Below are 18520 nucleotides of genomic sequence, written 5' to 3'. Positions count from 1 at the left end.
CTTATTTAATCAAGTGAATGCGAGCAGCTTCTGTTCTAAAAGCAACTTATTTAAAGGGTGTAGGAGTTTTCAACAATTTCCTCTTCAAGATAATATAGGAGAGCTATTTAAAAAATAATTAAGTATAAGCTAATAGAATGTAATAGTGTGATATATACTAAGAAGTATATGACTTGGATCAAGAGGACTTATTTCTCCACATTACAAAAATAGAAATGGTTTCACACTGATCAGTTCAATGATCAGGTTTATTCCTGGCCTTAATGGAATGTCAGATATGGACAGATTCATGGAAGTGAATCTCTGTAGTCTCTGAAAGAGGAGACTAGAATTGACTAGATACATGTATTCAAAATCTTGAAAGATACTAACAAACCCAGAGGACTACTCCAGGATAGTGAAGCACATTCAACTGCAATCCTTCTTGAAATGGCTGAATGAGATTCTGTGATCATGTGATCAATAAGAAATGCAACAAATGGTCAAATGGACACCTGTAGTTTATAACCTACGGTTGTGTTGTTTCAGCATATAGGAAATTGCAAGTTCTCTTTCTTTCTTTTTTTCTTTCAATAGGACAGGGTTAAACATTGTGCTGTACTCAAAGGTGTAATTACAATTCTCCATTTTATTTAATTGATGCTGTTTCTTTTAGTTTGGTTTTATTTTTCTCCTTCTTTGAAGAACAAAGCCAAATGTTTATTTGTGTTGGAATGGGAATCAGGTTGATAATTGAAGAATGCTGCAGTGCTCTAAGGAACTGCCCATACCTGCCATATCTGCTTGTCACACCTGGAGCAATAGGTCCTTACCATTTAGTGTAGTTGCAGTCTGTACTTCACATGTACAAAGAAACTGTTGGCTATTGGTTTAATTACAGTCTTGAAAGGTGAATTAAACAGATAGGCAAACAAAATCAGGTTGTGCCTACTTTTTTCATACATTTTTTTCTTTGTGGTGTTTTCTTAATTAACCCTAGTGCCTTTCTCAGCCTTTTCCTTTTTATCTAACTTTTTGTCCACCAACAATAAGCAGGGTATGTATTGTCTTCTACAAAGTAATTTGAATGTGGCAGGTAAATTCCTAACATTTTGTAAGGTAAAAACACAGTAAACAGTTATGCTGGAACGTCTGTTTCGAATAAACGTTTTTGACAGGTAAGCATATATATACTTTCTACAAATAGTTGTTATACATTCATATATGTGTTCAGTAGGGATTGTTCTCATAGATTATTAAAAGCATGGTTTTGTCTATGCCTACTACATTTCAACATAATGTTTTTGCACATTGCACATTGCAATTAACAGAATTCCTCAAATTCCTTGACTATATCACCTTTCCTTCAGGGTACTAATCAATTTACTATAAGCAACACAGCAGCTTTAATGAATTAACTTAAATTTAGGCAAACTAGAGACAAGATTAACCTCAATTAAGGCAAAATAAAAACAAGATTAAGAATGCTAAGACTGTCTGAAAGTAGAATAATGATAAGGTAGCGCTCTCTCAGCTGTCCTGTGTCTGGCTTTGGGAACTTTTCTTGATTCTGGAATTCAAGATAGTCACAGATAATCACCCAACCACTGTTACAGACAACCATATTGTATATATGCAGGGTGCTTATGAGGTTAATTGGCCTACTCCAAATCGGAGTGTTTGCGTCCTGTTCTCAAATTACTCCTAGAGGACATAGGAAAAATCAGTCAGTGAGGGCCAAGGTTTTGTCAGAGGGGTTCAAAAGCAGTAGCCCTGTGATCCTTGTCCCCTTTTTCTCTGTGGGGGAGAGTAGACAAACGCACAGCACAGATTATAATCTCTTTTCCTCTATTAGACCCTGGGATCTCCTTCAAGTGGGTGACAGAACTACCTTAATGGCAGGGCGCTTTTCTCCCTCTTGGGCTCTATCCATCAGTCTGACACAGACCGCCGATGGCCCACTCCCAGCCGCTATATTTCACCAGACAGGCAGCAGAGAGTTGACAATGTACTGTTCGCCAGGAAATTGCTTTGGCTGTGAGCAGAATTTCAAGCACACCATTCCCAAGCTCCTTTCTTCTTCTGCTTGTGGCAGGAGGGGGTGGTGACACGGTGTGGAATGGATGATGAGACAAGACAGGGAGGAAGGTAAAGAGGGGTCACAGCCTAAAAAGCGATCAACGGCTGACAGTGTGTTGTTCAGTGTTTGTTGGAAATACTGTTAGTTTAATGCTTAACACTGCACCATCACTTTTAAAAGCATTTATTAAAAAACAATATTATATTTCTTTGCAGGCACCCTTATCCAGGGCGACATACAATTGTTATAATATATCGCATTATTTTTACATACAATTACCCATGTATACAACTGGGTTTTTAGTTGAGCAATCTAGGTACAGTACATTGCTCAAGGGTACAACAGCAGTGTACCCCACCTGGGGTTGACCTAACCGCTACTCTACACTGACTTTGGCTATGCTTTTTATCAGTTACTGGACAGCTCAGCACAACCAGCTCCTTGTTATGTATGTATGTATATGTATTTATGTATGTATGTATGTATGTATGTATGTATGTATTTATTTATTTATTTATTTGTAAACAACTTTATGCAAAGCTCTTCCATTAGTTTACTCCTAGTGCATTTCTTTGTCAGCTACAACTACAAAATCTTAAGGAGTGTTCTGTCAGGATTTTTCAGAGGAAGTACTTTTTATGAAAGGAATAAATATTTTAATATTCTCATTGTGGCACTTTGTATTTGGCTCTTTGCCAAAACCTTTCAAAGTCCCCCAAGCCCCAAATGACCTTATGTATTCATTAAATCTTTATTTTCATCAAGTATTCTCATTGGCATACAGATCTCTGTCAAAGGAGACAAGAAACTTTATATAGTGCTCATTTAGTCATATATATGATCATGTTTAAGAATGTAGTCATCACTTAATTGAACAAGGGAGTTATGCTAAAACTGTGGGGTGGAATTAATGAGACAGTCCCATTGCAGTCAAGATTGTCACTGATTTATACAGCGTATATTTGTAATAGTAGAACAGTATTATAATTATAATTGTACAACTGTAGTTTGTCTTTATGGGTATTGAAGATACTGTAAACTACCTTTTGGATCGCTGAACTGGTTTCATAAACCAGTGATTCCTAGTTCTTGTCAGATCCATAACTCACTTTTTTCCTTCCATTTAATTATTTGGGGGGGCAGGGGGAGTTGTAGATCGTTGATGCTCAGCAAATAATTTCCCCACAGTTGGTTTTGATCAGAGATTAGACTAGATTAGACTTTTTGACATACAATGAAATCAGAGTGGGGTCCCCAGAGTTGTCAACTGGCTACTAAAAGCTTCCTGTCTCAGAGCAGGTTGAGCCGTATAGTCCTGGCAGTACTGGCACCATTCTTGATTGTATTATAGCTGACTATGACTGGGATTCCTCACTGAGACATGCACGACTAGTGGAGTGCTGCCAGAGTTGGGTGGGCTTGAGATGACTAGAGTTTTCTCAGTCTGACATGCTGTAGCGAATCCTTTCTCTTACTGGTTGCCTGTGAGGTCTGCTGTGTTATAAGTGAGAGCTGTATGGCTCTGCTGTTTGCACTAGGAGTGTAATGTTGAAATAAGTGGCTTGTCAACACACATATCAGGAGTTTGTGTTAGCTGTCTGCATCATTCCTGCATTAAGCAAAGAAGTCTTAGCTGTGGACCAATATGACTAAAAAAAAAATAATAATAGCAGGCTTGCCTGCTGGGAAGTGCTTCAAAAAACAATGGCCTAGGTGACAGCATAAAATCATTTTGTGTCTCCGTAACAATGGCAGAACTATTAGTTTGAATCCACACCACAGATAGTGAGGAGAATATGGAGCAGTAAGAATATGGAGTAGAGCCACACAGTCAGAGACACAGACTAGACATGCTCCCCATCAATATTTGTCTTTGTTTTGTTTGTGTGTGTATATAGTTATGTCTGTTTGTGGTTATGTTTCTTTGGCAGTGCTTGTTCAACTTGACAATGTAAACCCTTAAAACCTGAACCTGAGAAAAAGAAGGAAAAACAACAAACTCTGAGTGCAGAACTAGGATTCTTCTGTTGAGTTTGTCTTGTTTATTGGTTCTACTGTAACACAGAGTCTTTCTGTGTTGTTTTCCCTCTACTGTGTGTGTGTGTCAAAAGCAAATCCCCTTCACTGAGTTATCAGTCTTTTTAAAAACAAGTCAACTAACATGATTTTCTCACTATGAGTCTTCTGTTTAGCTCCTAGAATGACACAGTGGCACATGGACTGATGAGGTAATTACTCTTAAAGGTGCATTGATCTGTCTCACCTGATTGCAGTTTATAGCGCGTCCTTTTGAATGGGAAGGAGTTATTAGTTTGTGCATGATACTTCATCAGATTCTACTAAGAAGCAGAGATGGATTATCAATGCTTTGAACAGATTTGAATACAAATGAAGCAGATATTAACCATGGAAGCAAGTGGGTGTTATGACCTTAATAAGAAATAGTCAGGCCATAGGGTTGTGTGAATGAATTTCTCCCTTACTGAGTTCAAACCTTCATCACCACCACACAGGGACTCCCATATTTTAATGACACACTCCAAGAAGTTGCCAGGGTAATGATTTTCCATGCAGTTTCCCTTTATGTCTCTGTACCACAAGGTGTTACATTAAACACTCATGAGGGAGGTAATTTATATACAATTATATATAATTGCAACATGTGCGCCACATGAGCTTAGTTATAACTAAACCTCTGTGCATCTGAGCAATGCTGGGGGCATGGTAGCTGGTAGCTATAGTAGTTGTTTCTTATGTTTAAAACAAATCTGAACACTCCCAGAGCTGTGACAGACGAAGCCCAAAAGCTCCACACTTGACACCCCTATATTCATCTCTCTGTAATAATAAACCAGAGAGCTCTGTGTGGGTGTCAAGTTAACATGCTGCACAGCATCAGTGGTAATGTGGATTTCCAAAGCGGCGCGCTCTAAATAGTGAAAAGATCAAAGATTTACAAGTAATGGTAGACTCTTGAAAATTTTTATCTGGAAATTAAGAGGTATTTTCTCACACAAGTATCTTCTTGGTAAGAGCAGAATAATCTAAATTTAACAGTGACAGCTGATGGATGGTTTAGAAAGGATGGATGCATTTCATTGTTCCAAATCTGACCACTGTCAGAAGTTCCTGGAGGAAATACCCTGTATATGCTCATACCTGAAGTGGTCAGCCGTGTTGTTGAACTACCTGTGAAATAAATATAAAGTGAAGTAAATATTACTGAGATTGCATTGGTCTGGGGTTATTTGAATCGTATTTTTTAGTTTTAGTTGGCTTCCATTTATTTATTCATTTTATGTTCTTTTTGGGTAGGGGTTTTAGACTTCTATTGCCGAGTATTCATAAGGCTGTTTTAGTTACATACATAACATATACATTTATAGCAAAATGGGGTACATAAATAAAATACTTTAAAATGATATACAGTGAGGGAAAAAAGTATTTGATCCCCTGCTGATTTTGTACGTTTACCCACTGACAAAGAAATGATCAGTCTATAATTTTAATGGTAGGTGTATTTTAACAGTGAGAGACAGAATAACAACAAAAAAATCCAGAAAAACACATTTCAAAAAAGTTATACATTAATTTGCATGTTAATGAGGGAAATAAGTATTTGACCCCTTCGACTTAGTACTTGGTGGCAAAACCCTTGTTGGCAATCACAGAGGTCAGACGTTTCTTGTAGTTGGCCACCAGGTTTGCACACATCTCAGGAGGGATTTTGTCCCACTCCTCTTTGCAGATCCTCTCAAAGTCATTAAGGTTGCGAGGCTGACTTTTGGCAACTCGAACCTTCAGCTCCCTCCACAGATTTTCTATGGGATTAAGGTCTGGAGACTGGCTAGGCCACTCCAGGACCTTAATGTGCTTCTTCTTGAGCCACTCCTTTGTTGCTGTGGCTGTGTGTTTTGGGTCATTGTCATGCTGGAATACCCATCCACGACCCATTTTCAATGCCCTGGCTGAGGGAAAGAGGTTCTCACCCAAGATTTAACGGTACATGGCCCTGTCCATCGTCCTATTGATGCGGTGCAGTTGTCCTGTCCCCTTAGCAGAAAAACACCCCCAAAGCATAATGTTTTCACCTCCATGTTTGACGGTGGGGATGGTGTTCTTGGGGTAATTCCTCCTCCTCCAAACATGGCGAGTTGAGTTGATGCCAAAGAGCTCGATTTTGGTCTCATCTGACCACAACACTTTCACCCAGTTCTCCTCTGAATCATTCAGATGTTCATTGACAAACTTCAGACAGGCCTGTACATGTGCTTTCTTGAGCAGGGGGACCTTGCGGGCGCTGCAAGATTTCAGTCCTTCACGGCGTAGTGTGTTACCAATTGTTTTCTTGGTGACTATGGTCCCAGCTGCCTTGAGATCATGAACAAGATCCTCCCGTGTAGTTCTGGGCTCATTCCTCACCGTTCTCATGATCATTGAAACTCCACGAGGTGAGATCTTGCATGGAGCCCCAGACCGAGGGAGACTGACAGTTATTTTGTGTTTCTTCCATTTGCGAATAATCGCACCAACTGTTGTCACCTTCTCACCAAGCTGCTTGGCGATGGTCTTGTAGCCCATTCCAGCCTTGTGTAGGTCTACAATCTTGTCCCTGACATCCTTGGACAGCTCTTTGGTCTTGGCCATGGTGGAGAATTTGGAATCTGATTGATTGATTGCTTCTGTGGACAGGTGTCTTTTATACAGGTAACGAGCTGAGATTAGGAGCACTCCCTTTAAGAGAGTGCTCCTAATCTCAGCTCGTTACCTGTATAAAAGACACCTGGGAGGCAGAAATCTTGCTGGTTGATAAGGGATCAAATACTTATTTCCCTCATTTACATGCAAATCAATGTATAACTTTTTTGAAATGCGTTTTTCTGGATTTTTTTGTTGTTATTCTGTCTCTCACTGTTAAAATACACCTACCATTAAAATTATAGACTGATCATTTCTTTGTCAGTGGGCAAACGTACAAAATCAGCAGGGGATCAAATACTTTTTTCCCTCACTGTATGGTTCTAAAGGACAACAACATGTACCTGCATGTCTTACTAGTTATTCTCTTTGAATGCTGCACAGCAATGTTCAATGCACAATTTATGTGTCCATTGATATGAAGTCCAAGCACAAACTATCAACTTTACTTTGGGGAAACTTTACAGTTCTGTGTACAGGAGATGGTTATTTGACTGCTAAATAACAGGAAAGCATTTCTGCTGCATATTCCACGTAAGGACATACATCATGCTTGTATGATTAATTTGAAAATGTAATTTCAAAATGCTTTTACATCCTGGGCAGTGTACAATTTTGGTATTACCACGGGGAAAATACAGCATTTTTGTATGACTGTCATTATTTTCAAGGTTTGGAAAACAAATCAAACATTAAAAAAGCTGCAGATATTCCCATAGTTAGCACCTCAGGACTAGACCAATTTAGTGTGCTAGTTATTGTCAATTGCAATATTCCATCAGTTTCCAGTTAGTCCCCTTTTGCGGATTTAAAATGTTCACAATAGCAACAAACAGATAATGATTGCTACATCCAAGATGTAGTTTGTGATCTACCATACTAAGTTAAACAACCAAATTCTTTACACTTAGTAGAAGTGTTACCATACTAACTGACATTATAAGAGAGTGCAAACCAATGTGAGTATTGGAAATAGTTTTGTTCCTCTGCTGTGTAATAAATCTATGAATCAGCTTAACCACAGCCATGATCCCTAGGAAAATCCTGTAATATATGTATACTAATGTTTAATGGTGTTGCACATCTAAGCATTCTATAGACTCAAAGAAAGTGAAGTTTTCTTGCAATGTTGCCATGACATCATTTTGTTAGCTGGGAGAATGTTGGGCTAAGTCATCTGTTTGAGAAATGTTTGTACTTGTTTTCTATTCGCAGAGGGTGAGTCTGGAGTTCTACATTGATATCCATGCACACTCCACCATGATGAATGGCTTCATGTATGGCAATGTGTTTGAGGAGGAGGACCGTGTCCAGAGGCAGGCCGTCTTTCCCAGGCTTCTGTGTCACAATGCCCCAGACTTCTCCTTTGTAAGTACAGCATTCGCTGCTTACACTCCTACACAACCCCCTGCTCAATTTATCCATTCTGTTGATGCAGTGAACACTGTCAAATCCAATCAACATGTCAGGTGACTCCCAATTGGTGCATCCAGAAAAAGCCTCTACTCAGAGTGCAAGATGTGTCATATGCCCTATAAAATCAGGTTGTTCCAGTTTTTATTTTAAAGTCATGGGCTGTGTGCATTCTTGGCTTGTAGCGCAAAAAACAAAAGGTGTCTTTGACATGTGCTTCACAGGACACATGCTTCATCTCACCCCCCCTCGAATGGCAACACATAAAATTAGGCTACCAGTCTCAGATGTTTCTCTTTACTTCAATATTTTAAAATGCCAGGAAGGTGTTTATTCAATGACCTATGGTTATTTTGACATTTATGATATGAGAGAAGCAGCTTTGACCAGTCACACAAAAGATAAAAATATACAAATTATTATATGCAGTTAATGCCATCATAAAGATTGAAGTTTTTTGTGGATTGTCTTCAAAAACAGCTAGTTTGATGACATCCTCAGTAGGTGCTGGAAAACAGAAGATGGGGCCTTCCTTCGTGGCAAAGAATGACATTTTGACTGCAGAGGTTTGCTGGTCTCTCAAAGTGATCGATTCTCACTATTCCTAAAATCATGAGAAAACCTCAGCAAACCTTTGGAGCTAATATTCCAAGATAATGAGATTGCCGGAAAGTTTTCATGCAGTGAGAGAAAGTGTGCATATTAGTGCACATTCGGCCTAGCTCCACATTTTCTCTCTCGCATTACAGTCACAGTTTTTGATGAAAGGTTAAATAATCATCTTCAGTATAAGTCGATAGATTTCCACGCTCGGATCTGGGACAGCAGTGAAGTAAGCGAGATGCGCAGGTTCAGAATTTGTAGGTCAGAAAATGATTTAGTTGAAAAAATACAGGACAGATGTGGGTGCCTTCGGATTTAAGAACCTTTCGCAGTTTTCAATATATGGACTCAACATGAACTGGAAAGCCTTTGACACAATACAGCAGTAAGTGCAGAAGTGCAAAAATGACTGCTTAATGTAGGTAGTTGTGGATTGCATATAGTTCACAATGCATTTTGTAATGGACCCAGAGCAATCAGGTGGGACATTGATCAGGCAATCTCCAGCTTATATTGGCTGTTCAAAAACACTCCTACCCAAAAAGAGTTTACCAAAGTAACAGGATATGGTAAATTCATGCTCAAATTTTGTCAGCATCAGTCGGTAGAAAATCTTAATGTAACAGAGTGAGTTCTGCAGCTGTGGCCTTTAGTTTGCAAGTATGTTGAAAGCGTGAAAAAGGGTGAAGGGCCAAATCCCAAGACAAAATCCTTTGAAAACGTTCAGAAAAGTTGCACTCTCTTTGAAGCAAGAATTCAGATCTCTCAAGGCATTGCTAAACAGGTCACTGCATTTCTTACATGGCATCAGATGGATACGCCATGCTGCCCTTTTTGTGTGAGGACATTCAGTGACTCATCAAAGGTAAGAATGTCTTGGTAATGTTTAGTACTGTTTTTGTTGGTACAGTGGGTTTTGTTTTGATTAGTTGTTTGCTCTGTTGCGTTGCTTTCAATAGCGGCAAAACTAACTACAGAGTAAAATATGAAAATGTAGCATTTGGCTTCTGATGATCAAAATACAAATTAGAACATAATGAATTTGTTGTCATGTATTAGTTTAGTGCTTCTTGATAACTTACAGTTAATTTAGCCATATGAGTTTATCATTTTCAATATCTCAACAAGTATATACCAGTAGTGGAGTGGCAGAACAGTTTTAAATGTGTAATATACAGTATATATTATAATATTTGATTAATTCATACACCAAAGTAAAGATATGAATTGTTCTACTGCTTATGTATAATAAAGTGTCTGTTATATTTTGTACAAAGTTATACATAAAACATATTTGGAAATGAAAAATAGACTTTTCACAGACAAGACTCGTCACAAGGACTACAAGACTGACATCAGATTTTTAGCAGTAACCTGCTGGTGAGCTGAAAGTTTCTAATAAGATTACACACAAACAGCTATTGGAACTGAAACTTGCCTGCAAAACCTTTGTGGTAACAGCAGTAATCAAACTTCTGAAGAAGGCTCCTGTCGAGTAGCCCCTTGTTGCGTCTTGATCCACAATTAATGATAGTCAGCAAGGAAGAATGTGTGCAGAAATTTAAGCGACTCCTGCGTGTGCTTTTTGAGGCAAACAGCTTTAAGGAGTCTTTTTGTGACAATTTGCAATTGCAAACCTGAGAGTTTCACCCCAGGTCCTGTAGGCTGGATGCCTCTTTGAATGAACATGTGGACATGCAGCCAATTTACACAACATTGTGGGGAGCTATCAAAATCATGCATGTTCCGTCACATGGTCAAGCTGGAGAGAGGGTTCTCTGTGAATAAGGAATTGGTTGTATAGATTCTCCAAGAGCAGTTAGTGGTGGCACAAAGAGTCATTGCTGATCATGTGGACATCAGTCACAGGAGCTACACAGAAATATTAGGCCTCCCTAGACAAGAGTAAGCAACTGAAAGAGGGAAATGGTTGGAATACGAAGAAAATCTCTGAGGGATGAGGTCAAAGACCTCATAATGCAGATCAGAAGTGGATATGGCACTGCTACAATTGGCTGAAAAAGCTGAATCAACCAGCAATTTAACTGACTTAAAGTCAATTAGTTTGCACTGCACTGAAAAACATAAGGAAGAGAAAGAACAAAACTGAGGAGAAGTTGTGAGAGCAACTTTCCCCTTTAAATATGTGAAACGGGGTTAGTGTTTTTCACCATCTTCCCTCTGACAGTCCCCAGTTCTCATCACCAGGGCCTGTTGTTAACTCTTCTCTGACCCTTTCCCAGACTCTGTTTATCTCAGCTCCAGGTTACCTTAGTTCAAGTGCATCCTGCTCATTCTTTCCCAAAACCCACTGCAAAGTCTTGTTCTCCATCGGAGTTTAATTTCTTACTGTTTTCAATGTGTGGGTTCTCTTCATGGATTTGACCTAGTTCTTTAGTCTCGACTCTCGGTTTCTGGATTCTCATTTTTGATTGTTGTTTGCCCAATCGTTGACCTTCTGCCTGATTAAATCACCACACCTTTTGGATTGCCTTTGCTACTGTATTTGCCAGCCCCAGACCTCTGCCTGTTTCCAGATCTGCTACTGCCCTGCACTTGGTTCCCTCTCCCAGGTTATTATCGAAGTACATTACAGATGGGAATGTTTTTTGATTTCCTTTTGTATACAAGGTGGTGATATTGCTGTTTAAGACAAAGAAGCCCACCTAACCCACTTTTCAGTCCCTTTATGTAATCATTTAAAACAGTAGATTTTTTTATTAAAAACATCTGATACAAATACTGCAAAATGTACTTACTTAATAGTTGTGCAGTAGTTAATGATACATGAACAAATATTTATTTTAAACATGTATTTCTGTGAGTCATGGAAATGTATTGCTCTAAAAGCCCAACACAGTGCTTCAATTTTTATTTCAGTTTTATCAATTGTTTACCCCTTGCCTGTTGTAACTTTTTAGACCTTTGTATCAGTGAAAAAGATACATTTGACATACTGACATTTACTGTCCTGATCTTTGACGCACAAGGAAACAATATATTTTCTGCAATGTTTTTTAGTCGTATTATTTGTTATGTGTTTTACCTGTTCCATTTAAAAAGAAGAACTTGACACTTGAGTGCCCCCCACATGTCCCTGGTCAACTTATTAATTTTTTTATCTTTTTATTATTATACTTTTTTGGGTTTAGTGTCTTAGACTTATAAAGTGTTAGGACAGAGCTGCTTGTAATTGTGTGAAAGACTGGGTAGGTGGAATTCAAACTGTACGGCTCCCACTGTAAAATGGGGGTTGGGGGGGACAGACGCGCTGAATGTGAGATGTTCATAACATAAATTTTGCTTAATTTCAGCTTCTATTCCTGCTTACTCCTCTACGGATGTTGTGGACTATTTCCTCTCAGTAACTTGTGACTCAGGCCCTTGGAACTGTGTATGACTCATGCATGACTGGGGGATGGGGCTGGCATTTTGTGTATTCAGAGCAGGGAAGCGTCGTGACATTGGTACATCTGTCTCTCCCGCCCACCCCTGTCCACACACATCTCTCTCCCGCGGAGCTTAGCATAGGGAAAGGGTGTGCATTAAGGAGCAGCCAGACTCACGCTCTTCACTCCTACCTTTGCCTGTCTGCCTGACGATCCATCTTCACTGGCAAAGCCACTGAGGAGAATCTGATGTGCCCCAATCCACATTACTGAAATGGGATTCATCACCATGCTAGGGCAGCCTAGGCCTTTATTTTCTGGCAAGCAGGGGCACGTCAATTGCACTCTAAAGGCCTCGCCAATCTCTCCCTCCAGACATTATCTCTGTACATGAGCCACCAGCAAAAGTGTTTTGATGAAGCGTTAAAAGGACAAAGAGGGCAGCAGAGGTGGCAAATATCAAAACAAGTAACACACTAGGAGATCTTAATGACAGCCGTAATAAAACTGTACTTTATTTCGAGACATTCATTCTGTTCCTCACAGCTGGGGGAATATGACATCTGGTAGTAGAGCTGATAACCAAGAATAAAATAATAATAATGCAACACCTGTGTGAAGAACAGTTTTGAAAAGCGCTCATGAACCCTTTCAACACTAATAAAGGAGTGCTGTTTCTTTCTCTATCTTTCTTTATTTCCTTTTTACTTTTAGGGAGTAACTGTCACAGGATGTTTAAAGTAAAGGTTGTTTATTGTTCATCAGAAGAAGAAAGAAATCTAACCTTTTCTTTGAAAGACTTTTTTCACAGAGACATTGTGTTGCATTTCTGTTCTCAGGTGTTCTGAGACAGAGTGATAAAAGACATGACCCCCATCCCCACCCCACCCCATTGTATGTCTGCCCGACATTGTATGAAACCCTACAGTTTTGTTTAAGCACACACCTGGCATTGTTTCAGCCTTATTATTCCTGAACAGACAATCAAGCCTTTATTCAACTATGACCAAAATTATCAGAGCACCACTTGCATGCAGATTGACTGGTATTAATCAAAGCAAATGTGAATTTCCAAAATTTCAAATCTATTGGGAGGTGCATTGATTCATCAATCAGTTCAGTGCACAGTGCTAATGTAATCAGTACTGCAGACAAGACCAATGACACTGAAGTCAACTGGTTGAAAGCCAAGTACCAAAACTGCCTAATGCATAGAAATAAGCCCATTGTTTAGAAAAAGTTTCTTCTTTCTTTTCTCCATTGCATCAGTTTTTAATTTGTATTAATATATACACTACCGGTAAAAAGTTTTAGTACACCCCCATTTTTCCTGTTTTTATTGAAATTTAAGCACAGTTTTTAAGTACAGTTTCCTACACCATCAAAAGGCACTTGGAAACTGGAGGAAACTCTGACAGAAAGAGGTCTGGCAGACCCAAAGCCACAACAGAATCAGAAGGCAAGTTTCTGGGAGTCAACAGCTTGTGTGATAGGTGGCTCACAGGACAACAGCTTCAACCACAGCTTAACACTGGTCGAAGTAAACAAGTCTCAGTTTCAACTATGAAGAGAAGACTTCAAGCTGCAGGTTTGACAGGTCGAGTGGCAGTAAGTAAGATGGCTAAGATGGTAAAATGAGAAAAAGAGGCTTGCCTGAGCCATGAAGCACCGCCAGTGGACTACTGAGGACTGGAAGAAGGTCTTATGGACCGATGCATAAAAATTCGAAATCTTCAGTTCATCACACAGGGTTTTTGTACACCGTCGAGTAGGCGAAAGGATGGTTCCTCAGTGTGTAACACCAACTGTCAAACATGGAGGAGGTGATGGTGTGGGGCTCTTTTCCTGGATGCAGAGTGGGCGACTTGCACAGGGCAACATGGGCACCCTGAACCAAAATGGCTACCACAGCATTTTGCAGTGCCATGCAATACCCTCTGGTATATGCCTAGTTGGTTAGGGGTTCATTCTACAGCAAGATAATCACCCAAAACATGGGATGAACTGGACAGAAGGCTGAAAGAAAAAGCAACCTACAAGTGCAACACATTTGTGTTGGGAAGAACTTTCTGAACAATATTTGATTTCCATTATAGAAAGAATACATTGTGACATTAAACTGCGTAAATTTCTATAAAAACTGGAAAAATGGACATGTTCTAAAACTTTTGACCAGTAGTGTAAATATATATATATATATATATATATATATATATATATATATATATATATATATATATATATATATATATATATATATATAATGCAATGTATTAATTTTTCATATTTCATGCTCCCAAGTTGAAGTACCTGATTGCTACTGGAGCTGGTATTTTTTTTACTAATACCACATGAAAGTGATGAAGAAATAATAATTAAAAGTTGCTGCAGTAGTTGATGATAGTATACAATATTAAATAAACATGGGTTTTGAGCATTAAATTGTATTAATTATTAGTAGAATAAAATAAATTCCTGAACTCATTCATACCTCCTTTTACTATTTGACATACGTTGTTCCTCAGTGTCAATATATCATGTTTCAGTCCTGACGTCATATAATATCACAAAGCTATAGCATCAAAGGGTTGAGTAATGCAGCTCTGTGGTCTTGCAGGAATCCTACAGAAGTAGATGTTACATGATCAGTCAAGGAAACCTTGGCCAATTTAACCCAATCCCAGAAACACTGCGTTAAGTGTGCACCACTACTTGGGGTGTCTTGGTCATGGCTGGCTGTGTCCACATAATTCTTTTAATGCAGGGATCTCCAACCCTGGTCTTCTTGAGAATCAACTTGGAAACATTTTAATCATGTCCAATTTAGTAAGTGTTTTTGTGTATTTGATAATTTAGAGATCATTAGCAGAAAACACCTGCAAACCCTTTCAGCCCTGAATGACAAGAGTCTCATTAATTGAATAAGTGACTCGCTGAACTGATCGATAAGTAAAATGTATTTCTTGTGTTTAGAAAGTGGCGGTATAATCATGAACTACAAAACTAACTAGATTGGGGCTTTTCAGGAATCAGGGTTGGAGACCACTCCTTTGTGGTATTCTTTGGTTTCCATGTCAGGTTGGCTTCATGTCAATTCCAGTTGACCACTTTCGGTGCTGATCAGTTGGGTGTCAATTGCCTTCCACAGTCCAGCACATCCTTCAACCGAGATGTGGTGAAGGCCGGGACAGGACGACGCTTCCTGGGTGGCCTTCTAGATGACTCATCTTATTCCTACACTCTGGAGGTGTCCTTCTACAGCTACATGGTGACCGGCAGCACTCTACCAGTTCCCTACACTGAAGACACCTGTATCCTTTCTGGTTACGTAGACATTTTGTTGAGTAATGGTAAGAAGGAAAACCTTTAGCTGGGTTGAGGTCATTCATGGAGCATCAAAAGGATCTGGTTTAGAACCACTGTTCTTCCTCACTTAGAAGAACAGTTGAAACAAGTATTCTTGAAATCCGGTGCTAGAGTGCCACCATACTACAGATCTTCCAGGTCTCTTGAAATTATCACATGCGTTTGACTTAGAAAAATACTTAAATTGGTTCAGTTAATTGAATAATTTTAGTTTTAGTTATTACCTCTTATGTCCTGAAGAATGCTATAATTGGCCACTATTCTTAAGTGAGCATTGAATGGGAATCTTTGCCAGGTCACATTTTTTATTTTTCTTAGGTGTGACTTCCGGTCTGCTGCTTTGCAATATATAATTTAAAAAAATACCTCTCCTGAACCATCACAAGTCAATGTAGCATCCTCTTGGAATAACAGACTGAACGTAACAAACTGGAGACAAAGGCAGCATTTTAATCTGAGACCCACCCAACAGCAAACCCACTATATCTACAATAGTATGCTCTACAGAGTGTAGAGGAGTGAAATCACCAAAACAGGCTCATGTACACAATGATCCAATAAATGTGTAAAATACGCAATACACCTTTGCTGAGGTAGATATTGGTTTTTAATTACTGCATGCAGCAGTTAACGCTGATCAGCCATTTGGTATTCCTGCAACTGATTGCATTGAGCTGATCAATGATACTGATCTGATCGTGAGAGGACTTGCACTTTAGGTATTATGTATGAACACAACATGAATAATACATTCAACAAGACAGGTACATAATATGACTACATATATATAAAAAATGCCCGTATTCCTGTGCAGGGTAACTTAGCAAACTATACTCCATTTGGCAAAAAAGTAATGCTTCAGTTACATACCTTTCCATTTAAATAAACTTTATATATCCTGTCCTATTTCAAAGTGTCCCAATGACTTTGTATTTATTTTGTTACATATATCATATATCTTGCTTAGCCTAGCTGAGTGACTAAAGATCACTATGGTCTTATGTTTGATTCAGTCCAATCTAACCCACTCAGCTCATCTTTCTCAGTTTGCGGAGTACATCCTAAATTGGGAATATTTCCACCTTCATTTGTTATCTATTCTAATTTTTAAGTCTACACATTGAGAGTAGTCAGTTTTAAGATTGAAGCTAAAGATTATAGCACCGGTATTTTTTTTTATATATATTTTTTTAATTTTAGTTTTTTCTTTTATGTCCCATTAAATTCACTGTTTTTGACTGATTTCTTGACTGATAAAATCTACAAATCCCCTGCCTAAACGTAGCTGAATGACTATAGTTCTAAGAGCCAGCAGAGAACATTTAAAATTAGAGTTAACGTAAAATAATGTTGACCCTAATATTTAAAACTTCATAAACGTATTAACAGTGTATTTTGTAGGGAATACTTACAACAGCAGCTTCTGCAAAAAGACTATAAGCTAATTTGTTTTTGTTTTTCCCTGGGAAATGGGAATTATAAAATCACTAAGCTTTAGCAGTCGAAAACAGTATGAAGGCCCAGGTACGCATATTGGGAGTTCAGCTGAGGTTTTAGTTACATAACTAAGTGTTTAGTTGGAATAAAAATCAGAAGACAAAGACCAGAGAGAACTGACCAAGTAATCTGTCTGATGTTGGCTAACCCTTTCCTTAGATAGTCTTACCGTCTCACTGCTACTTTATTTGTATTTTGATTTAGTTTAAAAAAATGGAAGGCATATTTTTTTTGTGTGTTTCTGAACATTGTCTTTAGGCCAAGCTATTGTTGTAGTCAAATAAATAAATAGCAAAATTAATTAAAAAACAAATAAATAAATGCACATACAACAATAAGTTAATTGTAACTTAGAAATGGGAAACGTGATTTGGGCCAGGAATATTTGAACAAGCTGTTTAATGTCACTGTTTAATATTTAAACATTTCCTTTACTTTTGTTTGTTTTTGTTTGTTTGTTCGGTATTTTCTCAGAGAAGCAGACATGGTTCAATAGCAAGCGAATAGCAGTCTTTTGAAGGGGAGAAAGGGGGAAACTCCATTCGATCAGAAAACACTGGTAATGTAGTATATGCAGTCAAACCTCAGATTCCAACCTCTGTTTCAGGTACAGCTCTGAGCACCAAATCCTCACAGCCTCCCCAGGGCCACATGTCACCATTTCAGGGTTGTTTTATACACAATGAGCCCTCTTACAGTGATACTTAAAAACTGTACCCACAACTTAACAGGCTTAAGTAAGGTAGTTTATACTGATATAAACAGATGGAGAGCACTTTTCTACCAGAATGATTTTGCTTTGAACAGAAATATAAAGCCAAAGTGCCCTCTAGTGCTTGTTAGCAACTATTATGTGCTCTATTCATTGCATGCTGTGCTAAAGCCTGGTCCTACTTTGTTTTGTCAGACAGCCAGGGCACATCAGTTTGTATTTACAGGGCTTTGTTTTGCTTTATATCAAAAAGGCAGTAAAAGCCTCTGACTGGAGCTGTAACTTTTCATTATGCCCTTGTCCCACATAAAGCTTAGTGTTTTACCCTGTGCTCCGCTGCACTGTCAATTCCAAGGTCTACTTGGCAGCAGTGTGTAATAATAATAAAAAACATCTATGTAGAATTACTGTGCAGACAGGGAATTGTTCTCTATTAGTGATGAATGGGGATGGAGGGAAAAAACATGCCATTCTGAACCCACAACTTACTACTGCTACAATTCTCTCTAAAATATTTTGTACATAAAATTATAATACAGCCATGTGTCTATACATGTGAGTATGCTATTCAAGTCAATACTGACTTCAGCATATTTTACATTAGTCACTCAAAAGAAAGGGACATTTCACAGCTTTAGACATCACAGTTTCTATTTTTTTATATATGTTTTCATTTGGAATCGCCAAATTATCTTTTGGGAACTGCCAATTTGTTAGTGAACCACACTCACCTCTGCAACTTCTGTGCTTAGCGTGCGAGGGATGTAGACACTCCAAAGCATG

At 38.6% G+C, this 18520-nt stretch overlaps 1 protein-coding gene across 1 annotated transcript in view; it reads left to right on the top strand.

Annotated features, from left to right (window-relative positions):
* agbl4 (AGBL carboxypeptidase 4) overlaps positions 1 to 18520 on the top strand; it is a 764316-nt gene that overhangs the window by 724441 nt on the left and 21355 nt on the right. The window contains exons 10-11 of the mRNA XM_066692363.1: positions 7973 to 8125; positions 15311 to 15473. Of these exons, the coding sequence (XP_066548460.1) occupies positions 7973 to 8125; positions 15311 to 15473 (316 nt within the window). The remainder of the gene's footprint in view (positions 1 to 7972; positions 8126 to 15310; positions 15474 to 18520) is intronic.

This window comes from Amia ocellicauda, chromosome 19 (assembly GCF_036373705.1).
Source record: "Amia ocellicauda isolate fAmiCal2 chromosome 19, fAmiCal2.hap1, whole genome shotgun sequence".
NCBI lineage: Eukaryota > Metazoa > Chordata > Actinopteri > Amiiformes > Amiidae > Amia > Amia ocellicauda.
The sequence above is the reverse complement of the archived record's forward strand: the minus strand, read 5'-3'. Positions and strand labels throughout refer to the sequence as shown.